The following is a 27,267-nucleotide window of genomic DNA, read 5'->3' on the forward strand; positions in this document are numbered from 1 at the left end:
TGCCTAGCAAGCGCAAGGCCCTGGGTTCGGTCCTCAGCATCGGGGGGGGGGGGGAGCCCAAGGACAAAATTTTACACAAGAAATTCCTATTTAGAGGAGGTTGGCTCTTCCATTGGGTGAAGAAAAACAGACAAATGAAAGATGACACAGGCCATCTGTGGGACATCAGAAACGGTCACAAGGATGTGCTTTAAAAGGAAACCTTCCTACGGTGCTCAGGCTGAGACACGGTCCCCACGGGAATGACTTAGGTGCAGCAGGTTTCCTGCTTGTTGACCGTGGTGGGGCCAGTGTGCCTGACCATGAACTACAGGACGCTCTAGTCACACCTACTGGGAGCGCACTTTCTCAGACAGCCCAGGGATAAGGTAGCAGCCTTTCTATGATTACCACCACAGCATTTATATTGTCCTAGTACTCCGATCCCTGTTTTTTATTGTTATAGATGATCAGGAGAGAGTCTCAGTCTGAGAAATCAGATAGCATGCATTTGATCTTGGAGAAAATGCTGGAGGAGAATGGCTGTGTGACACATGTTAAATTCTTTATTTTCCCACAGATCCGTAAGTTAATTTGTTTCTCCCTGGCTGTTTGCTTGGGGTACACTCTGTCTAATAAAATGACAGTCGGTATTTTCTGCTGCATATTTATTTTACCTAATTGGAAAAATATTTTTAAAGTATATTATTTTGATTTTTTTTAAATTTATACATTTACTTCTTGGGCAATCGAGATTGGAATGGAAAAGAATCCAAAGCCATCCTAAAAGAACTATTTGTGTGTGTGTGTTTGGGACTGGGTCTTTTTGGAGCCTCCTGATTCAGCATCTCCCAAACTCAGACAGAGAGGGAGAGACATAACACAGAAGAGAGGAGCTTTACCGGGACTGCAGCAGCGATCCCCAAGGCAAACAGGAGGAGAAGCACGGTCTTCATGCTGGCTAGACCTGCAAAGGAAGAAGACAGCGTCAGTGACTGTGGAGGTTTCCTTCAGGAAGATTCACAGATAATTTCACAAGTGCTAGTTGGGCATTGTCCGCTCTGGAAGTGACTATCATTCTAGTAGTCTCAGGCACCTGAAAGGGCAAATTTAATTCCGTTCTTACCTCATTTTATCCCCATAAAAACTGACCCTTCATGTTTCCCTGTACAATGAGAAAATGGAGACCTCCAGCTCTTCTCCAAGTGTAGTGTTTTATTAGGGAACCAATGGTAACCCCATACACTTCATAACCCCCAGACAATCTTTTCTCTGAAGTATGTTTTGACTATTGTATCGAAAGTAAATATTTTCCCAGGGGAAGGGGGACACCCAAGAGGAAGGCGTAGAAACATTGTAATACATGCAAAAATGTATTACATTTAAATGACAATGTTTCATTTATGGAATCAAGAGCAAAAATAAGATAAATTTAGAGTACATACTAAATTTAGAGGGGACACAGAAGATGTCTGATGACTGATGATAGTTCAAAAATCCTTGATTCTCTCAGTGAGCACTAATTGTAAAGAATCATTGTAAAAGGCAGTATCCTTTTTCTTTATTTCAAAAAGTGATTTTTAATATGATATAAAAACTATGGAAGATGACACACGACCAGTAAGCCATTGGTAAATACTTGCTTGTCTCTTATTAAAAAATGGGAGAGGGTTCTTGTGTGTTCCTTGCCCTTAAGGTAAGGGCATGCTGACTCGCCAAGGGCACTGTGTTTATCTCACACTGAGGGGAACAATTTCATGGTCTGTAGGTTCTGATTTGAATGTGCTGATTTGTATGAAGAAGCAGGCGGCCATACTAGGAAACACGAGATGCTTTGAGAACAACTGCCAGCCTGAAGACTCAGGAGGCTTAATTTTCTGATGCTTGCAGTGTACTTTGAAGATGAAAACCGCTATGTCCTTGCTCTGTCTGATGAATACCATTTATTCTGGGATAAGTGTAAAAATCCTTTGAGACATTTAGACTTGGTGTGCTGTTTCTACAAATGCAGACTTCGTTTTTAGAAAGACCCAGATGAAACTCTAGATGAGAGATGCAGAGAGAGACATGATTTTGCGTGTGGAATTACACTCGATGACTCTATTTTTTTCTGTGTGGGTAAGACAATGTTCTCCTCCAGGTCTACCAGCCTGCTCAAAGCAGGACATTGGAAAGAGCACTGGGCAGAGAGATCTGAACTGCAGGCAGGAACTACCTTCCAACAACCCAAAGGCCTTGCTCAAGACATTTCTTCATCTACAAAACAGGGAAAGAATTAGACTTTCCCATGAGATCCGAATGGGAACCTCTAGCCATCTGGGACTCCCCACATCTGTGACAGGAAGTGAGAAGTTGTCTGTTTCTTGAAACACTCCAAGGCAGAAAACAGCTTAGTAACTCTGGCCATGAATAGTGCACAGATTTAAAATCCTTTTGACACTGCGTATTCTCATGGCCTTTCCTACACACCAGTGTTTATCGACGTAAACCCAGGGAGGCTGAAGTTGGAGGGAGGTAGGGAGCCTTTTTCTCTGGTACAGAAGAGGATGCCTCTTCCCAGACAGAGGACTTAAGCTGAAACTTTTAAGGGTGGCAGCTAGACTCATGCTATGGGTAAGGCTTTTCTAGGGAAACCCAGCATTGAGCATCTGGAACGTCTAGAATTCTGCCACTGGCTACTCAATATGCACCGTATTCAGATGAGGCATTCGGCAGCAGAAAGAGATTTCCTACTAGGATGTCAAAGCTGCACAGATACCCGCTGTATCCCAAGAGATGCTGTTTAGCCGTCTGGAGACCATTTCTCACGTTTCTCTACGTTAGGGACACTATGGTGAGGAGTTGGTAAAGTCTTTGCTGCTCTTCTTATCGAACGCAGTCTTATTTCTGTCCTCAAACCTGGGCTGTCAGCAAGTCGGCGACTTGCCTGATGAAGCGACCACGTTGGCAGCCATGTTCCAAACGTCTCAGAATTTTAATCTTTATCTTTTGGAAGATTTGTTTCTGGAGCCCCGAGCCATACGTCAGAGGACGTGAAGCCATTGAAGACACCGTTTGCCACTCCTGATGATCTCGGGTTTTCACGTGTCCTTGGTAAAGCTCGCTGACACAGGAGTGACACTCTCATCGGATCAGATTCCTGATCCATAAACTCTAGAGACGTTACAAGGGCTACTGTTTGGGTTGCTGTGGTATTCTGCAATAGATGACTGAAATAGAAATTGAGTCTCTTAGTGCTTCCTAAAGTGCAATTTCATTGAAAAAGTGCCTTCATTTCACACTTTTAACAGTAGCTACTTCTGCAGGCCAGAGCTCTCCCTGTGTGCCCCTCAGGTACTCTACCTGTGACCTCACCTCCATTCCTCAGCGCTGCCCACCGAGGAGAACTGTGCCAACACTTCACTTTGCTCCTGTGCTGTTTTGCCAGTGTACCCATTCTGGTCATGGAAATCTTATCTCCCCCAACAGGCGCTTTGCATGGGCATCCTCACGGCTCCCTTCTCTCACTCTGGGCCGTGTTATTGAGGGATTACTTTAATTATGTTTGGAGGATCCCACGGGCTTTTCAGGGTAAGGCTGCAATGAGCACTTTGGCAAACCTCTTCGCCATCCCACTCAGAACTCCTCGTCTTATCACACCACATGCTAATCTCCCTCTGTCTCATTCCTGCCCTCCACGAGCTGTGGACCTGCAAAGCAGTTCTCAGTGTTTTCCCCCTCAGGAATTGGCCTTTAGCATGCCTCTGTCTTTCTCCACCTCATAGTGCAATTAGGGAAGTCATTCTGGTCGTATTTATTCTTTGTCGATTTGGTTACAGCACTGGTCCTATTCTCCTTTCTCTGTGCATGCAGGGGGTCTTCATTTTATTTACTGCTCAACAGTATTTTTGCATATCCTTTTAGATGTAAATATCTGAAATTATCTCTTATCTATCTATCATCTATCTATCTCTCTCTATCTATCATCTATCTCTCTATCAACCATCTATCTGTCTCTGTCTCTATCTATCTATCAATCATCTATCTATCATCTATCAATCATCTATCTGTCTATGTCTCTATGACTCTGTCTCTGTCTCTGTATCTATCTATCTATCTATCTATCTATCTATCTATCTATCTATCTATCATCTAGTGTCTATGTCTCTATCAATCTTCTACCTATACATCTATGTCTCTGTCTGTCTATCTATCTATCTATCTATCTATCTATCTATCTATCTATCTATCTATCATCTAGTGTCTATGTCTCTATCAATCATCTATCTATACATCTATGTCTCTACCTATCAATCATCTATCTATCCATCTATCTATGTATCTATCCACCTATGTCTCTATCATCTATTGATCTATCAACCTATCTATCTATATCCATCTATCATTAACTATATGCTTGAGTGACAGACGTGTCACAAACCAAGAGACTCAAGTTTCAGAATCCTCTTCTGCGCGTGAGCCACAGGGAGTTCAGAGCCTGATTGTGTTTCCTTTATTTTAACAAAGAAGGCTCCATACAGTACGCAAACTCTGGCTACATGAATCCCACACAACTCAGCGTGGCGCCTCTGGAGGCCCATTGCACCCGACACCAAGAATGATACAGTGGGGCTTAATAATACAGCGATGTGCTCATGTTGCTTAAAGCAGGGCAGCTCCCACCTTCAGGCCGGCTCCTGCTGTGATCAGATATCCGATTCCTACCTTTAGATCTCTTTCCCCCCTACATGCCCGGTTCTGCCTTTCTCCTCTGACTGCTCTTTGAATTTCTCTTAGTAGTTTAACTCCATGAGTACGAAATCAAGCTGCTGGCCCCAGTGGAAATTGTCCCTTTCATTAAGGAAGTCAGTTGTCCGCTTCTAGTCAAGAGGCATTTCAAGTGCTTTCAACTGTGTGAATGGACCAGGACCTATTCACTGGGGGAGTTCTCTTTCAGGATTAAGAAAAACAGCAAATAATACCCAGACACAGTTCCAAGTAGCCTGATTCTCATGGTCTCAGGCGCCTTTGGGGAATAGTGGTGTGCTTTGAGGAGGTCTTGGCTCCTGTGTGAGCGGGAAATGGAAGCACTCCAAGTAGTCCCTCCAGGACTCAGCACATGGTGGGAGTGTCTCAAGTTGCCTGGTGAAGGACAACACCTTTAGGAAGACAGCGGTTGCTTACCCAGTGGTGCAGCTTAGCTCACCACTCCCAGTTGCAACTAGTTCTAAAGAGCGTTGCCGCTGGAACTAGTTAGAGGAGTTCTTGGGTAAAGGGTAGAGGCCGTAGTTTTATTTCTGCCTTTTGAGAGAAAGCCATAGGAGGGCTCTCCCCAAGGAAGGCTAGCACACCGTGGGTTGTGACTGTTCACAGTTTCCTTCCACTCTGGAAAGAGATTCCCCCCAAACCCCCATCTTCAGCTGTGTGGGGTCCACAGGATTGGGTTCAACAGGTTTCCTTATCCAGTTCCTGATGGGTTCAGCCAACAGGGAGCCCTGAAAGTTATAGCTAAAGGAAAATGAGGCCAGGGTCTGCAGTTTGCAGGTGACTGAGCTCAGTCTTGAAGGCCCTCCCTGACAGCTCTCTCACAGCATTTTCATCTGGGTTCAGAGAAGTTTCCCTCCTCTGTTATTTACAAACCTAGTTTTTAGTCCCCTGTTCCTAAAAGCCCACACTTGGGTAAGCTCATAATCATATTCATAATCATATTCTCGGGTTCTCAAATTTGATTTTCTTGCCTGGAACCATTATTTCCTCTCTGGGTTTTTGATTGATAACCACCTTTGATTAAAAGATGCAGGTGTCCTGGGTTTGAGTATCTCCTGACCTCACGTTCCAGGGGATGCCACATCCTGGGCCCTTTAGGTGCTGTGTAGCTCATTCCTTTTGTCGTGTTTTGTTCTGTATACTTTTATTCCAGGGTCCTTCACATTGCACTTAGTCCTAGGACACGTACAATTTTATCTAATCAAGAGTAATACAGTCAGCTGAATGTAAATATAATTGTATTTTGGTTAATTAATAGTGTACTGGAGAATATTTCTTTCTTCCTCCTCCTCCTCCTTTCTTTCTTTCTTTCTTTCTTTCTTTCTTTCTTTCTTTCTTTCTTTCTTTTTTTATGACAATTCTGGCTTCATAGTACACACAAAATAATGTGTCCATCAACTTCAAGAACCAGACTATAGATTCCTGGTTTTGTGTTTATACAAAGATAAAGAGAGAGGGAATATATTTTGGTGGATGTATGGTAAGGTGTGGAAAAGGAGGGTGCCTTGGCAGGGCATGGGGAGGGGGGAGGGTTGGAGGCAGAAAGGGAGGAGAGAGGGAGAGAGAGAGAGAGAGAGAGAGAGAGATAAAGAGCAGCGAAAAGAGAGAGAGAGAGAGAGATGAGAGAGAGAGAGAGAGAGAGAGAGAGAGAGCGAGAGAGCAGAGAGAGAGAGAGCGAGAGCGAGAGAGAGAGAGAGAGAGAGAGAGAGAGAGCACGCGCGAGAGCCTGAGGGGGGCAAGCAGTGAGTCAGGAACACCTGGCTGTTGCCAGGTAACTGTGGGGCGGAGCTTAGAAAAAATGCTAACACTTGGACCCCTGTTTTGCTTGTGAGATGCCAGAGCCCTTTTTTGCAGTGGGGCAAGTTAGACATTTCTTCTTCAATGTGACCCAGTCTCAGACCTCACCACAGTCAGCCTTCAAACACATAGGGCTTGAGAAAAACACAATGGCAGAGCCAGATACAACGGAAGCATATGCTGGCATCCTGTGTCCCTCGTGGGAAGAACAACAAAACCTACACCGGCTAGACTTCAGGCCATGGGTAATATATTCATTCTTGCCCAGAAAAAGAAAAAATCAAGCGATAACAGAACAGCAGCTTCTCTTGACTTTCCATCACAAGGAGACGTCATTGAAGCCCTCCTGCATCTGTCTAGAAAACTACTGAATAAACGTGGTTGGTGGCACTGAGGTCTAGACGTTTTCCCTTGCTTTAAACAGGTTTCTAGTGTTTTATTCTCCCCATGTTTTAGAAAATTATTAGAAGTTTTTGCATAGCGATTATGCCTCACTCCAGTGTAAGGTCTTCAGATGTAGTGGTGTAGAGCTGGGGTAGGAAGAAAGGAAGGAAGACGGACACTTGGGTTTTCCTTCTTCCGAATGCTCTCGGACTGCTGCATTCAGTCAGAGAGAGGTCTCTCAACGTCGTTTTTGGTAGCCAATAAAAGGTTGGTGGAGTGGCTTGCTTCGGAAGTACAAATGGCTCCAGTGTGACAGCATAGCATGGTGGCATGTGACACCATCCACTGCCATAAAGAAGGTAAATTCTTGTGATTTTTTTTCAGCCTCTGAACATCGGACGACCTCCCGGAAAATTCCTGTCCGTAGCTTGGCAGCTCAAGTTGGATCAATACAGAAACACCGCTTTGACTTTAGACCTACGTTGCACTCGCCTGTGCGAGTGCGTGTTCCTGTGTGCACACGTGCGGATGCGTGTGTGTGTGTGTGTGTGTGTGTGTGTGTGTGTGTGTGTAGCATTCTGTTAGGGTACTTTACTTGGGGGAAAGTTTATGCTATTATAAAAAGCCAGCACTTCTCAACCTGCGTTCCATTCGCTTTTTGTTTAAAACCCAGAAGCGGGATGGATGTTCGTAGGCAAACCAAAAATCTGCGTACTCTTCTCATTGAAAGTTACAAATCTGGACGCGTTCCAGTAGTTAGGTTGTAGTGTGTGACAGAGATTCCGATGGAATGTACAATTTCATTATTCTACCCAATTTATAAATATTTATCTCAAATATTTATAAAATGCATATTTCTGTAAACAAACTTGTCTCCACTCACTTAGGCTGGGTTTGAAGAAGTCAGGGAGACGGCTCTCCAGACCACATCAACTGTTTCCGCACTATCTGCCAGCGGAGAGGTGCTGTTACGGTGTTAGCACATAGCGTGGCAACATATAGTGTGGTCGCAAACAGAATGTGGCCTAGGTAACTTATTCTATTGACTTACTTAACTTTGCCTTCCAGGTTCAACAAGGGGAAAGCCATCTTTTAAAAACACTCAGATGTATTTGTCTTTCTCTGTGTCTGCGTGTCTAAGTGCAAGCTGAGGTTAGAGAAAGTGTTGGATCCCGGGAGGTGGAGTTACACACAGTCAGTTGTGAGCCACTAGCTGTTGGTATTAGCATCTGAACTCAGGGTCCCTGGAAGAGCAGCTTGTAGTGGCTGAGCATCTCTTTAGCTCTGGAAAAGCCATCTTGCTTAACTCAAACAAACAAACAAACAAACAAAAAGTTGTGTGAAGGAAGTAGATGCTAGCCCAAAATTTACCTTGTCATAGCTAATAGATCTTTAGAAAATTCCCTTAAATTCCTGGTATCATATGTATTGTTTTTTTTTTTCCTCTTCAGGGGCAAAGGGATAGCAAATAGGTCATGACAATCCTAGCCAAGGTCCTTGCAACCTCTCTGCAGAGTCACCAGTGCTGAGAGTTATGCCATTGTAACAAGGATGAGCACACAGCCCCTCTGTTTGGCCTCTTCTTGTGTTAAGAGGATTGCCTTTCAATGAGGGAGAGGCTGTAATTGGGTTTCAGCATGAAAGGAAGTCGTAATTAGATTTCTTAGCAGCTCCTTCAAGCTCCATGCTTGGGAAAGCAATCCATAGATCTGGAATGCCCTATTCTTCAGATGGAAATCCAGACCGACCTGGAGACTGCACGCACAGGTCTGCAAGGCATAGGTCTGCAAGGTACAGGGAGAGGCTCTACCTGGGACAGCCGCCCCTCATCTCTGGGAGAGCAGGTCTAGCTTTGGCCGATGGGAACAAGAGAAGGGTCCTCCAGACTGAAGACCAGGATATGGAACGGGACATTTCCCCTAACGGAAGCCTTTGGTTGACCTCTAACTCTGTTTAGAAGTGTCTGTCTCCTAGAGGGCGAGGTGTCTAAAGTTTGTCACACACTAGAACATAACTCTCCATGCAGATTAAATAGTCAGCTCACTTTGAGTTCTTCTGTGCTTGTAATCTTTTCCATTCCAGTCTCTGTAACATTTTGTAGACATTTACAAGTAAGGGTTCGGCAGAGTACACTTTTCTATTAATTTCTTTCTAGTTTGCATAACTTTTAAGAACATTAATTAAATCATCATATTAATTTAGAACATACATACATTTAAAGTAAATTAAACTTTATTTCTTAAGTTCTAGACTACCTCAGCACTCAGGCCTTCTTAGCATGACCCTCACTGTCACTGCAGTCACTCTCACCTCTGAAAGATTCCTCTTTTCTGCGGGTCACATCATGCTATGTGGAAACCTGGGTGCTGACAGTTTGGCCTCCTGCCTTAATTGGCCTCATTTTGCCTTGAGTCGACAGACAGCTGAGCCCCTTCCCTTCCTGACCGTGGAGACTGCCTTCAGGATCTGGTCTCCACGATGGGCAGCCATTGAGAGAGACCTACCAGGGGCCCTAAAGCAGGGAGACACTTGCCTTGAGTATTCTCTCTGCTTTCCCCCATCTTATTAACGGTTTATTTCCTGGAACATGTACATCCACACTTCCAAATAAGGCCAGGTATCCTCTGCTGAGGTTGTTTGTATCAGAGGAAGCCTGTAGGCCGCTATTTTTAGTAGTTACTGTCGCTATGAAAAATTTCCTTTCTGGGCTAGGTAGTAAACAAATGGCTATTTAGGCCCTTGGTAGTCAGACCCATAGGGCTCCCCTTGTCTCACAGTACAGTCACAGGCTTTCCTATGCCAGAGCAAATCCTTTAGTCATGTTTCAGCTACCAAATGCATGCCGCTACCTGATCTGGAGTTAACACTGGCGCTCTGGGGCTTTTAAAGTATTAATGAGTCTCCAGGGAGAGGTCTACAGCTCGGCATTAAAATCCTCTGAAGGATCACACAAAGCTCTTCTGTGTCCAGTTTTCTGCTGAATCACCGTCTGAGAGCAGTTCTGGGAGTGAGTGACATTGTTAGACTTTCCCCAGACCACAGACACCTCTGTCTTCCCCAACTGAATCTCCTTTCAGTTGGGGTAGACAAGGCTGATGGCCATCAAGGCTTTGAATCGCACCAGAAAGCCACCGGCTTGCAACCCAAATCAGGGGGAGTCCCCATATTTAATGGCGAAGTGCTGCATTGTGGGAAACTGAAGATCTGCATCTCCTTCTCTGTTCTTTCTTCGATGGTTTGATTGTCCATTAAACTGTCACTGTAGGCTGTGGTGCTTCCAGATCTAAGGTCTGTGCACAAGGCATTCACGATTACTCCCGCCACACACAATTAACCTCTGATTAGCCTTCAGGGGGCAGAGGCAGGGAGGGAGGAGCGGGGAGAAGCCACTTTTAACCTTGAGTAGAGGGTAAGCTCCATCAAATTCTCTGAGGACAAACATGCTTCACCCAATGCAACACAAGTCTCAGCTACCATCATATACAACGTGTGCTCAGACACAGGGTGAAATTTACCCTCAAAACCCATGCTGCATAAACGGACTGATTCATTGTCAGTGCTCCTGCAGTCTCTCTCCCTAAAGCACATGGTCTGAATTACTTCATTTTGAGCAACAAGCCCGACCGTTCAGGAAACCAATCTGAGGTGGCCTCAAGTTTTGCCTGCTTTCGTTCCCCGAAACCTTGAAAAAAATGGGCGAGAAAAGAAATATAGCAGATCTAATCACTGTGCTTAAGGCATGACTTCATCACTGCGGGCGTTGAAATGACACCAGTTCTGGAGTCTCAGTCGCAGACTTAGCTGGCTTTACATAAGCTTTAGCAAACACTGGAAGAGGCAAGGCGGTGAGTAATTAAAATGCAGATGAGAATTTGTGCCTGGGGCTACTCTCCCAGAGTCAGCAGGTTTTCAAAGGTAAATCTTAACGGCGGGATAGAGGAGCTCACTGTCAGTCAGCTACAGGGTGGATCAGACAGACTCAGGGAAAGCTCTCCGCAGAACCCACGGAGTGCGAGATAATAAAATACAGAAAATCTTTAAAATCTCCCTGAAGCGAGTTAGGAATCTTAAGGATGCATTACCGTACACCGCTCATTTGTACGTTTAGTTCAGCCAAAGGCACCAGAAAAATGAAGGTGGCCCTGTCCTCCTCGAGGTCACCTTATGCTTGCACTGGCAGCTTTCATTCCTGAGATGGTTTGATTAATGGCCATTTTCCACACTCAGCCTGAGGAGCCCTGTCCTGCGCCAGTTCTGTCCCTTGCTGCCTCCCCGGCATCTCACTGGGTGAGGGGCAGTGACTGCATCAGCGCCTTGAGGCATCAGATAAAAATAGCATCGTAAGCAATTGCCTGACCTAGAAGTCTCCAGAGAAACAGATGCTGTGAAAGTTACCATTTCAGGGGAGACAAAGTGTCTTACATCTTTGTTTAAGTAGTACTAAGACAAGAAAAGACTTTGTCTCCTCTTTAAATGTAAAACAAACAAACAAACAAACCCAATCAACTCCTACATCGATAATTATTCCCTTTCCTCTTTCTTTACAGATTCACTGGTCCACAATTGAGCGATGATTCCTCTGGGGCTGTTTCACTCTCTGGGAGGCTCCAAGTTCAAAAGGGCCATCCCTGTCAGCACTGACCTCATGAAGAGCATGAGGTGCCGCGTGGGTGCTTAGCGGGATTTGTTTTATCATCCTCGTCAACAACAGGGGAAACTGAGGCTTTTGACTCGCAGGTTAGATGCTGTGTGATAACGCTGTGTCAGCAAGTGAGAGCGAGCGGGCTGACCGCCATTTCTCCTTTCCCTGCGGGGGAGGTTGCTTCTGCTCTAGCTATTTGCTCAATGCCTCCTAGTCACCGAATCCTTAAAGGAAACATTTAGTTACCGCTGCACTCAAGTTGGTTGCATAATAGGAAAGAAACAAGCCAGGACTGGAGACTTCATCCCCACAGAAGCATTTTAAGGCCAGCAAAGGGCTGTTTCACAGAGCCGGTCATGACTCGGGACTCCCTCTATACCCTTTCATCGCTATGACAACAGGCAGCCCCTACTTCATGCAGCCAGGAAAAGCAGCTGACATCTCAATGCTAGGAACACAGGGGAGAGGTTTACAAAAAACACAACAACCACCACCAAAAAAAGCCTTTTTGTATGCCTGTCAACAGAGAGAACACCCCCCAGAGCAAGTCAAAACCTCTATTCTTGCCTTCAAGAAAGATCTGAAAGGAAAGTGTTGGGGCCATTTCCCCTGGTCCAAAGAGACCCCTCCAGCAGGGCCCACTGCAGACTGGCCTGGCTCCTCTGAGCCTCCGGAAGGAAGCGCTGGCGCCTAGGGCACTCCCTTCTGATAGACTTGGCCATTGCAGAAGCTGCTAAATGACAAAGCAGGGAGACTTAACAAACACCTTGTGCTGAGGTCCTATGATGGTTTCTTTTACGTTTTTTTTTGAATAAAGAAAAGATAATTTAGGAAATAATTCCTTCTTCCTTCCTGATATTGGTACTAGAAGCCTCATCCCAAATTCATAATAGATAGCTTAGGATATGGGATTTCCAACGGTCGTTGGTAAATTTTTTGGTGAGTCCAGTGGGGCCATACTCGTATTTAATAAATACCGCATCTGATCCTTATAACAACCTCATCTGTGGGTATCATTTGCCTAAGAGATGGTTAGCTGAGCCCTGAGGTGTGATGTGACTGGCCAAGCTCACACAGCTTGCAGGGGTGGGGTCAGGGGGTGGGGGATGGGGGACAGGGTTGTGGATAGGGGATGGGGATGGGTAGGGGGTAGGTTGGGAGATGGGTTGTGGATGGGGGATAGGGATGGGGGTAAGGGGTAGGGTTGGGAGATGGGGTTGGGGGTGGGGGCTGGGGCTGGGGGATGGAGATGGGGATGGGGTGGGGGTGGGGATGGGTGGATGGGGGATGGGAATGGGGTAGGGGGTAGAGTTGGGGAATGGGGGATGGAGATGGGTAGGGTGTGGGATGGGTGGATGAGGATGAGGATGAGGATGGTGGATGGGGATGGGGATGGGGATGAGATGGGGTAGGAGGTGGGGATGGGTGGATGGGGATAGGGATGGAGATGGGGTAGGGGTGGGGATGGGTGGATGGGATGGGGATGGAGATGGGGATGGAGATGGGGATGGGGGGGGTGAGGGGGGGAATGGGTGGATGGGGGATGGGGACGGAGATGGGATGGGGGATGGGGATGGGGATGGGGATGGGGATGGGGATGGGGATGGGGATGGGATTGGTGCTCAGGTGTATCAGACTCGGCAGCCATGTTTGTCCACTCTCTATGCTGCCTTGGCGACTTAAGTCTGATTTCTGAAGATTGTTAGAGCAGACCATATAAGTACATGGGGGAGGCTAGAGTCCATGCCCTTTCGGAGTTTAAACAGTGAAATAAAGCCAGACTAATACTTTCACATTTGCTATTATTAATATATACTAGGCATTCATCTGTTTTCCAGTTAGTCCTCCCATGCAATCTCTTCAGTATCTATTGTTTTTACGATTCTGATTCATGATTATGACAAAGGGTTCTTTTGGCACAAAAAGGCAAAGTCGTTTGTCCAGAGCCCCTGAGCTATCTCTTGTGACACTGTGCATACAAACCACATCTACGTAGTCTAACATAAGTCAGAGATATATGGTCGTCATGTACGAACTGGAGCCCGTTTCATCATGTTAATTAGATTGGCTGTCTTTGAAGCAGCCACTCTCTTCCAGAGTTCTGTGCATCCTTTGATGTTCACGACAAAGAAGCAGGCTGCGGCTAGGTGGTGGTACGGCCCCCAACTGGAGCTTCTGCAGAAGGCATCCTGGGAAACCTGTGAGCGCTCATCCTGGGTTTATGGCTTTATGCTTCCACCCACTGAAGATTGTTCCAGGATGATAAGAAAGTCCGACACGCCTCAAGCCTTTTGACAAGGTGTTTATGTCATCTGATATGTTTTGGACATTATGCTAAACCTACCCAAATCGGCTATGTCCGTGTCTGGCTGCAAGTCAGCTGAGAAGGAACATGAGTCCAGAGAGAATGAAGGGGACGTTCTGGAGTTCTCCAGACGCTCCACCTCATCGGTCGCCACTATCTGTCATTTTACTGTGGGTCTGTGCCGTCACAGCCTGCTGGAGAAACACTGAAGGGCAAGGAAAACACCCCAGTATTCTAACCGCTCAATGGCTGTACAAAAACTCTTCGAAAAAAAGTGGGGGTGGGGGCACGATCTGCCAACCACACACACATTCTTTCCCCAGATGTGGGAAGTCATGTCCTGTGATTGACAAGCAGAGGAAACAGACTGCTCTACCTGGCTGGACTCCACTAGATGATCCAAATTTTAAATCTTCCCTAAGAAAGGGAGGTCTTTAAGAAAACAAAGGAAACCGGTCAGAAACAAAGACTTAGCTGAGCGAGCTATAAACTAAAAACAGAAGAACCTGAGATCTAGGAGAAAAGAGAGGATAATCCTCCCCCCCACCCCCCGTGGTCACATGTCTACTCAGTGTGGCTCGAGCCTGCCCCAGAGGAGTCTGCAATGTCAAGGTGGCGCATTTAACCTCTGTGCAGACAAAAGGCACTGCAGAAGAGACTGTGCTGCAGGACTTCCCGGGGCACCTTTTCCACTGTATTGATCGGCAGCTGAAAGCGGGGTTATCGGGGTTATAGTTTTCTCCTGCAGGGTGATCTTGTTCCTGAAGAAACGAGCCGGCAAGGCTCGCAGTAAATGCATGCATTTGAGGAGAGCTAGATGGGAGAATCTTCCCAGAGACAGCACAGTGGTTGTTAGCTCTAAATTCTCCTTTTTGCATTTTGTCTTTCAAAAGAAGACACGTTCAGGAATTGGGCATAGTCCCTTGGGTACATCTTAACAAACGATGGATAGTAGGAGGCGAGAAAGAAAGAGCTGTTAACACTGTTAGGGAAGGGATAGCTGGGAAATAACCGAGGATGAATATACGGTTACAGAGATTTAACTAAAAAACCAAAGTGTGCCACTTCTGCACTGCTATCAGGTCCATGACCATGACGGATAAGGCTAGGGAATTTAAACATGACAAACACGCATTTTCTGATTTTGATATCTACACTTCTCGTTTGGTCATTACTAAAAACTATGGTTTATTAGTGCTTGACATTTCATTTTGTAGGAGGAAAAGAGACATGACCACAAAAAGTAAAGTTTTCTCCCTCCCCCCCCTCTATATGAGATCTTAAAAACAAACACACGCCTTTGAATTATTTAAGCAGAATCATCAAGCAGTCTTTTTTAGATCAGAGAAGTCAGTTTAACACATGCAGTTGGGCAATAGAAGCAAATGTTAACATTTACCTGCTGAGAGGTGGCTGGATCCAGAGCCTGGGTAGCTTGAAGCTGAAGTTGAATCCCCTCTTTGCACACAGCCAGGAGGTAAAAGTTTGACAAACGCCCAAGAGGAGATCTTCCACCCCCCTTCCTTGTTAGCTTGACTGCTTTGCCTGGAAGCCCATTCAAGTGTATTGGGGTTGAAATTCTGCCGCTCTGCCAGCCCGTCAGGGCTAGAGTGACAGATGAGAGTTTGAAGGTTGGCACCACAGGGTGTCTCAGGATGTCATGGTTTCTGCTGCGGATTCCTGGATCTCCCTCCCTCGCTGGCTCCGTGCTGCAGAGCTTCGCAGGCAGCGCAGACCCAGAGGGAGAGAGCTAATTCTGCTGCATACAAGGAGCGAACAGCCCTCCCCTAGCCTCTCCTTCTCATAGGCTCCCAACTTGGCCAGAGCGTGAGCGCTTGGCTCTCCGTGCATTTTTTTTTTTCCTCTTTCTTCCAAACAACCCTGGGAGACCGTACGATCGGGATCCCTTGGGGGTGGTGATTCTAAGACGTCTAAAAGAGACTTCACACTATTGTTTATTCCTAGGGCGAATGCAAAGCCGGGGTTAAAGGGCAGAAGGCTAATTGCAGCTGTTGCATTTACTTTTACATCGCTCCATTGGAAACCGTCCTCAGGACTGCAGCCTGAGCGTCAACAGAGGATCGTTCCGGACGCCTTGACAGTCCTACGCATAAGCAGCTCTGGAAATTGAAGTTGCTGCTCTTCATAGAGCATAAGCGTGCGGGTGTAGAGAAGCTGTGGTTCGCAGCCTGCTCTTCCCCAGCGCAGCCACCCTCTGTGAGCCCAAGATGGTACCCTGCTGTGCGAGAGGATCCGGAATTCACAGAGACCGGTCTGCCTCTGCCTCCTGCGTGCTGAGTTTAAAGGAGCGGCAGCAGGCCGGGCTCTGCTTCTGCATGTATGTGTGTCATCATTTCAACGGCCGTGCCTGTCTACATTTATTGCACATTTGCGTGTATCAGACCCCGCGCTAACAGCTTTCTCCGTATCATGGCAGTTAGGTCTGACAAGCCTTGGAAGTTTCACTATGGTCCCATTTTAAAGATAGTCTAGTGTAATGTTAACACTGAAGATTTAAGACCAGGCAGCTGGGGTTTTCTTCTTGGCTTTCCCACACCCTAACCGAAGCGAGTTATCATCTCTCCCAGCGCCTGCTTTCTTATTCTGAAACGAGGCTACAGGTATGGAAATGACCACCCCAGGTAATTGTTCTGAGTTTAAATAACTCAATGCAAACAAACTGCATAAAACTCCTACCAGGGAGTAGACACTCAGCAAATGGTAACTGTTTTGGTTTATGTCAGGAAACAGGGAAGCTCAGAAGGGCTAATTGCTTTCTCCTGGGTCTGACTGGAATTGTAAAGTGGTATTCTCCTTGCCTCTCACCTGTGTTAGCACTGAGCAAGCACTTCCCTGAGGGGGAAACGATGCCTCTCTCTTCCCCAGGTGACTAGCCCAAACGCTTCTGGTACTATCCATTCTCCATGAAGGTTAGGTGCGAAATTGTTATTTAACATAATTTAGGCTTTCCAAGTGTGTGACAAACAGAACGATAAAAGCAAAAGCCAAGAAAAGTGAAATCAGACCCTGGGCTATAAAGTTTGCCTCAAGTCAGTTCTCTCTGTGGACCCCAGAACATTTTGTCTCACTTATTTTCAGAACACTGAAGTAGAAAGGTAACGACACTTATCTCTGTTTTGCAGTGGGGAAGTCTGGGAGCAGAGGAAGCCGGGCAGTTTGCCAGAGCCCTTCTAGCTGGGAAGGGCACACGTGTCTAGGGTCAGGATTATGGCTCCTCATAGAAAGGGCTGAGGATGTGACGTCTGGATGCCTCAGACAATGGGGTGTTTTTTCCTCAGTTCAGGTCTGGAGCGTGAGCAGCTCCTCTGAGGAAGGGACAAGGGTTTGTTTCTTCCAAGGCCTCTGCATACACATCTGCATGCATCTTTCTGGTCTTGGCAGCATAGAGGACCCTGGTACCATTTCTGCAATGGTGTCCTGAGGGACCATGGAGCCGTGAGACCAGTCGGGTCATATAGAAAAGGGTTTGACTTTTTTGGTTAAAGAATTTTCTGGAAGACTTCAAAAATTAACTCATTTTAACTAGCATTCTCCACTTACTTGAGATGGCTTTATGAGTTTGATTCCAGGTAATGAGATTAATTACATGAGAGTAAAGAGAAAGTTTTAGTTGGAGAGCGATAAAAACAACCTCTTGACCAACACATTTTTTTTTCTAATACTAAATTTGACACATTTTTGGTGAAATGCTGAAAACAAGGTTCCTCGCAGACAGACTGTTCAAGGCACACTGGAATGAAGGCTTAAATGTGATTTTATGTACGAGGAGAGCAAGTTTCTCTTGTAAAGCTTGAGGATTTTGACTCAGTTTTATGACTAGAGAGATCCACTGTTCAGGCATAAGACCCTTAAGACATTGCAATCTATAACTACAAACCCACAAAGGAAGAAACAGAAGGCTAACTAAAGACACATAAAAGGGCGCTGACTTCACGGTGTTGTTAAGCATGGCTTTATTTTTGGAATGTTCACTGGCAGATACCCAAGCTCTTGCTGATTTAAGAGTCTGTCATTTCCAGAACAGTCTACAGCTCTCCATGCTGAGAACAATGAACCTACAACAACAGTCAGCTAACAGATGGAGCTGTAAGCCAGGCCCAGAAAGATTGACACGACCTCTCTATGAAAGCAGCAGGACTTCAATAATGGCTAGACTTTATGATTGCATGTGAGATGATACCAGGATGCCTACTTTGGCCAGGACATCTGACACACGCTAATGTCATGTTCTGTTTAACACACACACACACACACACACACACACACACACACACACACACACACACCACACAGAGGGGGCAGTAAATTTATAAGACACAAAAATAATTTGAGCAAACTGGACAGCAGAAATATAAAGTTTTAATATATAAAATGTACAAAGAATTAAAATAATAGCAAAAACAAAAGCAAGACAGAAAAACTCAAATCGTGCAAAAGACATTTTTCAGTAGGAGGCCTACAAATGCAGACGTAGAAACGGAGTGTATGACAGACGGACTTCTGATCATCAGCAAATGCAGATAAAAATGACAACAGAACGACCCTTCCCTCTGTTCGGAATGATGTATCAGTTCTGTGGTTTGCACAGCTTGGTTCTGGAAACCTGACTGGGATGATGAGGGAATGGACAGACACACGGATACATTTAGAGAACCATGGGAATCAGGTACACTGTGCTTGCTCTGACACAGGGCATCACCCCCAGCAGCATCCTGGAAACTGAGCAGGCGGGTTCCAGGTAAGCAGCTGAATGAGTAGGCAGGTTTCGCTAATCTTGGTAGAAGGGCTCCATGGCTACCATGGAAGAGTTAGCTAACACTCTCTATACACACTGTCAACGTCTGTACACAGCCCGGAGGAAGGCTTTGCCAACTCCCGGAGCCTGAACTGGGCAAGGCAGGGCAGCCCCACAGGTCTGAATCATTTGGATGTGTGATATAGCTACACTCATGTCGACAATACACATTCACCTAGGACTTCACATCTCCTTCACACTCACTCAGGGCTCCCCAAACTCCGCACACTAGCTTTCACTCGATGTGGCAAAATGCTCATGGATTGGCAGGATTAACATGGTGAAAATGGCCATCTTAACAAAGCAATCTACAGATTCAATGCAATCCCCATCAAAATTCCCACACAGTTCTTCATAGACATGGAAAAGAGCAATTCTCAACTTCATATGGAAAAACAAAAGAGCCAGGATAGCCAAAACAATTTTCATAGCTAAAGGTCTTCTTGGGGGGGGGGATCACCATCCCCAACCTTAAGATGTATCACAGAGCAATAGTGATAAAACAGTATGGTATTGGTACAGAGACAGGGGGGTTGATCAATTGAATAGAATTGAAGAACCAGAAATAAACCCATATACTTATAGACATTTTGTTTTTGCAAAGAAGCCAAAAACACACAGTGGAAAAAAGAAAACATTTTCAATAAATGATGCTGGTCGAACTGGCAGCGTGTACGTAGAAGAATGGAAATAGATCCATATTGATCACTTTGCACAAACCTCAAGTCCAAGTGCGTCAAGGACCTCAGTGTGAAACCAGATACATGGAACCTAATAGAAGAGAAAGAGGGAATGGGCTTCAGACTCACTGGCACAGGGGGGAAATTTCCTTAACAGAACACCGATGGCTCAGGCTCTAAGATCAACAATTGATAAATGGGACCTCTTGAAACTGGAAAGCTTCTGTAAGGCAAAGGGTACCATCAACAGCGTTTTGTCTAAGCTCTGCCCCAGTTACCAGCCAGGTGTGTTTGACTCATTGTAAAAGGGACTGATCTCCCCCCTCCTCTCTTGCTCTCACTCTTGCCTTCTTGCTCCTACTCTCTCCCCATTCCCTTCCCCCTTCTGTCTCCACATGCTCAAGGCCACCCTTTATTTATCTATTCCTCTACTCTCTCTCTCTCTCTCTCTCTCTCTGTGTGTGTGTGTGTGTGTGTGTGTGTCTGTCTCTGTCTCTGTCTCTCTCTGCTTTTCTCTGCCTCTATTACCCTTTCAACTCCCCTCCGTGCTCTGAATAAACTGTATTCTATACTATACCCTTGTGTGGCTGATCCTTCAGGGGGAAGAGACACCTCAGTGTGGGCACTTCCCTTCCCCCACACTTCACCGCACCTCCACCAAAACATATTCCCTCCTTTCTGTATTGTTTTATAAACACATCAAATAGGACAAATCGGCAACCTATGGGTTCGGAAAAAAAAATCTTCACTAACCCTACATCTAATAGAGGGCTAATATTCAAAATATATAAAGAGCTTAAGAAGTTAAACTCCAAGGAACTAAATAACCCAATTAAAAAATGGGGTACAGAGCTAAACAGAGAATTCTCAAAAGAGGAATCTTTCATGGCCAGGAATCACTTAAAGAAGTGTTCGACATCCTTAGTTATCAGGGAAATGCAAGTCAGTACGACCCTGAATTCCCATCTTATACCAATCAGAATGACTAAGATCAAAAACTCAGGTGACAGCAGATGCTGGCAAGGATGGAGAGAAAGAGGAACACTCCTCCATTGCTGGTGGGACTGCAAACTGGTACAACCACTCCAGAAATCAATCTGGCAATTCCTTAGTCCTACCTGAGGACCCAGCCATACTTCTCCTGGGCATATGCCCAAAAGCTGCCCCAACATATAACAAAGACACGTGCTCCACCATGTTCATAGCAGCCTTATTTATAATAGCCAGAAGCTGGAAAGAACCCAGATGCCCTTCAACAGAGGAATGGATACAGAAAATGTGGTACATCTACACAATGGAGTACTACTCAGCTATCCAAAACAATGACTTCATGAAATTCGTAGGCAAATGGATGGAACTGGAAAATATCATCCTGAGTGAGGTAACCCAGACCCAAAAGGACACACAAAGTATGTACTCACTGATAAGCAGATATTAGCCAAAAAGGACAGAATACTCAGGATACAACCAAGAGATCACAAGAAGGAAGGCCTCAGTGAGGAGTCTTCAATCACACTTAGAAGGGGGAAGAAGAGCACAGGAGGCCGAAGGAGGGAGGGACCTGAGTGGGAGAGGGGAGGTAGAGGAGGAAAGAGAATAAGATTAGATATGGCGGTGTTGTGGTTTGTATATGCTTGGCCCAGGGAGTGGCACCTATTGGAAGGTGTGGCCTTGTTGGAGTAGGTGTGTCACTGTGGGTGTGGGCTTTAAGACCCTCATCCTAGCTGCCTGGAAGTCAGTCTTCTGTTAGCAGCCTTCAGATGAAGATGTAGAACTCTCAGCTCTGCCTGTACCATGCCTGCCTGGAAGCTGCCATGCTTTCACCATGATGATAATGGACTGAACCTCTGAACCTGTAAGCTCCAATTAAATGTTGTCCTTATAAGAGTTGCATTGCTTATGGTGTCTGTTCACAGCAGTAAAACCCTAAACAGAGGAAGATGGGAGAGAATGAATAGAAATATGCAACCTCAGGGCGTGGGAGGTAGTGTGACCTAGAAAGTCCCAGAGACCTGGGATGTGAGAGACTCCCAGGAATCAATTGGGGTGATCTTAGCCAAAATGCCCAAAAATGGGGAGAGGGAACTCAAAGAGTCCACCTCCAGTAGACAAACAGGGTCTTAAGTGGACGGGTGGGGTTACCAACCCACAGTCAAAATTTCTGACCCAGAATTGTTCCTGTCTAAAAGAAATACAGGGACAAAAATGGATAAGAGACTGGAGGAAAGGCTATCCGGTGACTGACCCAACTTGGGGTCCATCCCATGTGCAGGCACCAAACCCCAACACTATGACTGATGCTATGTTGTGCTTGTAGATGAAAGCCTAGCATGGCTGTCCTCTGAGAGGCTCTACCAGCAACTGACAGAGACAGATACAGATACTTACACTCAACCATTGGACTAAAGTCTGGGAACCCTACAGGGGAAGATTTGACGGGGCTGAAGGGGAGGTTGACCCCATAGGAAGACCAGCAGTCTCAACTAATCCTGACCCATGGGAGTTCCCAGAGACTGAATCACCAACCAGGCAGTATACATGGGCTGGTCCAAGGCCCCTGGCATATATACATCAGAGGACCGCCTGGTCTGGCCTCAGTGGGAGAAAATGTACCTAACTCTTGAGAGACTTGAGGCCCCAGGGAAGGGGGTTGCCTGGTGGGAGGAGAGGAGGAGCACACTCTTGGAGGCAAGGGAGAGGGGGAATGGGATGAGGAACTGAGTAATGGCTGGAATGTAAATAAATAAAATATTAATAAAAAACAAATTGAAAGGAGGAAGTTTCAGAGGTTTTGATCAATGGTGATATTGTTCTTTGGGGCTATGAGTAGGTGGATGAGTATGATGGGGGAAAGAGGGTGCAGTGAGGGAGAGGGGGGGAGAGGGAGAGGGAGAGGGAGAGGAGAGGGAGAGGGAGAGGGAGAGGGAGAGGGAGAGGGAGGGGGAGGAGAGGGAACACTCCTTAAGGCCATGCTACCATGATCTAACTTCTTCCCACTGGGCCCCACTTCACAAAGCCTCTCCCAGTACTCAATGACAGCATGAACTCTTGGGGAACATTCGAGGGCCAAACCATGATGCATACATGCCATTACTAGGAAAACAGAACCAACCAACCACACGCACACAAAACCTCAGAACAAAGCATGTTTGTGAAAATGTAGAGAAAAGAAAAAGCTTGCACATTATTGATGGAATGAAAGATTACCACAACCCTTACAGAAAACAGCGTCTTGACACATTTAAAACCCAAACCACCATATGATATTGCTTCTGAACACACAGTCAAAGGAACTGAAACTAGTTTGTCAAGGAGACCCCTGCATTTCCCGTGTTCACTGTAGCAATATCCGTTGTAATGAATACTCAGAATCAGCCTAAATGCCCATCAGTAGAGTCTCTCTCTCTCTCTCTCTCTCTCTCTCTCTCTCTCTCTCTCTCTCTCTCTCTCTCTCACACACACACACACAGAGACACACACACACACACATGACAGAGAGAGAGGGGAAGGGGGAGGACAGTGAAGGGAGGGGGAGGAAGAGTGGAAGCAGGAGGAGAAGGAGAAGGAGAGGGAGGAGAATGGAATCCTCCCATTTGCTACAGCACAGATAAGCCAGGAGTCTGAGTTCCCAGATCATGCTAAGTGAAGTAAGCCAAGCACAAAGGGACCAATACTGCACAATCTCACTCATACATTGAATCCACAACAAGTTTTCTCTCACACAGTGGAGTTGAACAAATGGTGGCTACTGTGGCCTTGCAAGGTTGGAGAGATGAGTAGATATTGGCCCAAGACTCCATAATTCCAATGGGAGCAAGAATAAATTTCAGGATTTATGCCACCCAGAAAAGTTATGTTATTAACGAAACACTGTATTCTTAAAAACAGAGAGCAGGGGTTTTGTGCTCTCACCTCAGCATGGTAACAATGTAAGTTAACACATTTGATGATTTGCTAGATTTAACCATTTGCAGCCTCATGCATCATATACAATGTTTCAGCCAGTGATGGGGCAAAGACATTAAGTCATATTGCTTTGTCATAGTGGCCTTAGTTTGTGTAAATTCAACTGTGTTTGCACAGTGATATCAACTAATGACATGTTCTTTCCAATGTGTTCCCATCATTAAGCAACACAGGACTATACTTCAAAACATCATGTTAGGCACAGTAAAGGTGTGATGTTATTTGTCAATTAAAAATTTAAAGTATGGGACCATGAATATGGCTCACTGGGTCACTTGTCACTTCATTGCCAGACCCAGCATAAAAGTGCATGGAGAGAAGCAATTCCTTTGACCTACAAAGGTTCATCGCTGCATGCTGCCCCTCACGTTCACACATGATAAAAGGTACCATACAGTACAATAAAATTAAATAACTTGCTAGTGCTTCCAAATCTCTTCACCTTGTAGATTAAAAAAATAAATAAAATAAAAGCTTATCTTAGCATAGAGCAATGCCAATGACATGATTCTATATCATTTTAAGAAGTGTATGCCAATTTCCCAGGGTTGTCCCAACAGCTTTCTACAAACTGGAGAGCCTAAATGGACAGAGGTGAGTTCTGAAGGCTGAAAGGCCACAGTCGAGATGTCAGCAGGCAATGCCCCTTCCAGATGCTGTTCGAGAATCCTTTCTCTTTGGCAGCTCTCAGGACCCCTGATCTGTTTTGGCTTGTGGCTACATCAAGCCATTTCTGCTTCTGTGTTTACATGGCTCTGTCCTTAATCCCTGTGGATTTGCTTCTCCATATATGGACACCGGGCTTTGGAGTGAGTTCGGCATAATTTAGTAATGATGTGATTTTACGTTGATCGCATTTGCAGAGACCCACTTTCAAATGAGGTTGCTCTCACAGGTTCCAGAGTCAGAGATTAGTGAACATTATACAATTCAAGTATAGTCTGTCCTCCAGTCCCCCAAAGCCACCTCTTCTCTAATACCACAGCAATTCATGCCACCTCGATATCCTTAATGTATTTCATTTCCAATTGTTTTAGGTTATTTTATTTTATGCGTGTGAGTGTTTTGTCAGCACAAATATCTGTGGACCCCATGTGTGCCTGGTGTCCAGAGAAGTCAGAAGAAGGTGTTGGATCTGGGAACTGGAGTTGCAGTGGTTGTGGGCCAACAGGCCAGTGCCGGGAACCAAACCTTTCTTAACCACTGCACCATCTCTCCAGCCCCATTCATGTGTTTCAAATGCTTACTCCAGTTGCCACCAATTCAAAGTCTGTAATCTCATCAATTCAAAAAGCACCAGCCCTCACTATCTGAGGCATTTAGACTAGGGGTGAGGAAAACTTACTCTTGGAGAAAAGGTATCATCTGCTTTCCAAACTCGGATGAAATAAGGAGACATTCTTGGACTGAGAAAAAATATGGTATCATTTGTCCCAAACAAGTTCAAAGCTCAGCAGGACCAGGGGCCACTATGCTTCAGGCTAGATGATCTGATGGCTCTGTGCTCTGGCCTCTGGCCTGAAGAGGCTTTTATGGTCTCTGGGTCTGCAGGGATCCCAGCAGCCCTTCTGTTACCTTTGAAGTTGTCAGGGTTGTCACAACAAACACTGAAACCCAGATGTCTTAAAACAACAGAAACCCATTTCATAAGAGCTCTTGAGATCCAGGTATTGGTGTAGGACCTCTATCCCCCTCTGTGGAGGACTGTTCTATTCTTCTGTACTCTCATGGTCTTCGCTCTGTGTGTCTGTGTTCCTCTCTTCCTCTAAGAACAGTGACCATGTTGGATTAGGGATTTTACCGTACTTGCATTAAAGGTCCCCACTCTAAGTCTGAGATATCTGAATGGATTTTGAGAGGAGACAAAGTAACTTCAGCAAGAACCATTCTTCACTTGCCCCAACATCAGCAAGACACGTTGGCAGCTACAGAGAATCTCGAAAGCCCCATAGCTTTGTCTGTCTTGTGTCTGCTCCTTTCAGGGCAGGCCGGTGGATGGCTGATGTCATAGTCTTAAAATCGTGCTGATTTATTATGCAGTTCATGGGGCCCAAGCCACCAGCCAAGCTGCGTCCAGGACACGCCATCTGTGTTTCTGCTTTGTGCTGGAGAGGATGCTCAAATCTCTTGCTCAGAGCCACACGCTCAGCCTCTTTTGTTAAACTGCATCTGTGCCGTTCTCTCACTTTCTCGCGTCTTTACTATCTCATATTTGCTGAGAGCTCTCAAAAATCACCAAGTTGCTTAATGGCTTCTTGTTCTGTTTATATCTTTCCTCTCACTTCTCACTATAAACAGCAAATGGAAATCAGGCCACACTTCCCACGCCTGGTTTGGAAATATCCTCGGCTAATAGCGAAGCTTATCACTTGCCAGTTCCGCTTTCTCTCCAGCAGTAGAACATTCTTCAGGTGTGCGATACCTTGTAGCAAGTGTGGCTTTTTCTCCAGGGTTCAGTAACACCTGGCCTTTCTTTCTTAGCCCTCCCCAGAAGCACACGTATTTCTGTGAATGTTTGAGTCATGATAAAATGTAACAGAGATAACTAAGAGGACACATTTATCTTCAGTTCCGGTTCCTTCTTTTTGTGCCCGTAGTAGACTCTCTTTAATGTTCGTTGTTAGGTCTCACAGAAACTCAGGACAAATGGCTGAAGTGCCTATTTAACACATCAAAGTGGACACTGGCCACCAGGCTCTCAACATTGTGGGTATTTGTGGAGGATCCTGGCTCCTCTCAGAGTTAGATTAGAACCGTCCATGGACAGCCAGCTTCTGAAACCAGCAATGACAGCATCCTTAGGCAACAACGACCCTCCTGCATCCATTGCCATGGTAACCATAGCAACCCCCCCCCCAGCCCCACATGCATCACCTGCGTTAGTTACCTGCATCCCCTGTGTTACCTATGTCACTGCCCGGATAAAAGGCACTGACCCTGACCCATAGCCCCCTCTCTCTCTTCCTCACTTCTTCCCCTCACCCCTCCTTCAGAGGCACCTCTGTCAATAAAGGCCTCTTCGGTGAGATCTGTACTGGCTTGGTGTGATCTGTCTAGGAATGCGCTGCTTCATGTAACTCTCAGCGCCTCTCACCTCGACCTTCTACCCTGAACCTTTCCAGGTCCTGAGCTTGGGTTCCCTCCCTCCAGCTTCTCTTTCTTATATAACCCAGCCATTGTGGCTATACAGTCTTGGTGCTCCTGGCTCCTGGTCCCCTCTCCCTTCTCCTCTTCCCTCTTTTCACTTTCTCTCTTGTTTCCCCCACTCCCAACCCCACTCCTCTGATGGCCTGGTTTGGACTCAGTCTGGACTCTTCCGGATGCCTCTGGCTGTGTTCTACCTCATATCTCCAATAAAAACTTTCTCTTCAACCATACACAGGTGTGGTCATATCCTCATTTTCACTCATCAGTATTTCTCTCAACAATCCTTCATGGCTATCTAAGCATTCTTTATGTTTCAAAAATCTTCCAACTACTGAAATTACCCCAGAACTATTTTAATCTCTATTGAGACTTATTTTGGGGGTATTTATGGTGTTTTGAATGATAATGGCCCCTACAGTCATGTTTGAATAAGTGGACCCTAGTATTGGATGGAACTGTTTGAGAAGGATTAAGAGGTGTGGCCTTGGAGGACGTGTGTCTCTGTGGGTTTGCTTTGGAGTTTCAAAGAACTTTGCCCTTCCTATTTTGCTTTCTGCTTTCTGTTTTTGGAAGGGGATATAGCTCTCAGCTGGTGCTCCAGTGTCATGCCCGCCTACCCCCACATTCCTTACCATGGTGGTGGTGGGCTCTGATCCCTCTGGAACAGCAAGCCTCTAGCAATTTCTTCCTGCTCTAAGTTGCCATGGGCATGATATTTACCACAACAGCAGAGAAGTAACTGAGGCAGCTTCCTATTCTCAATGCGCAAGCCGTTTTAGTTTGGAAGGATGCATAACGTATCACC

General features: G+C 45.8%; 1 protein-coding gene across 1 annotated transcript in view; it reads right to left on the reverse strand.

The window, feature by feature from the left end:
- The window catches only part of Sparcl1 (SPARC like 1), a 31,574-nt gene extending 15,866 nt beyond the window's left edge, over nucleotides 1-15,708 (reverse strand). The window contains exons 1-2 of the mRNA XM_032916154.1: nucleotides 15,253-15,708; nucleotides 882-946 (exon numbers count right to left, since the gene is read on the reverse strand). Coding sequence (XP_032772045.1) covers nucleotides 882-935 — 54 coding nt within the window. The 5' untranslated portion in view covers nucleotides 936-946; nucleotides 15,253-15,708. The remainder of the gene's footprint in view (nucleotides 1-881; nucleotides 947-15,252) is intronic.
- Between the last annotated feature and the right edge of the window lie 11,559 nt (nucleotides 15,709-27,267).

The sequence above is a fragment of the Rattus rattus genome, chromosome 11 (genome assembly GCF_011064425.1).
Source record: "Rattus rattus isolate New Zealand chromosome 11, Rrattus_CSIRO_v1, whole genome shotgun sequence".
NCBI lineage: Eukaryota > Metazoa > Chordata > Mammalia > Rodentia > Muridae > Rattus > Rattus rattus.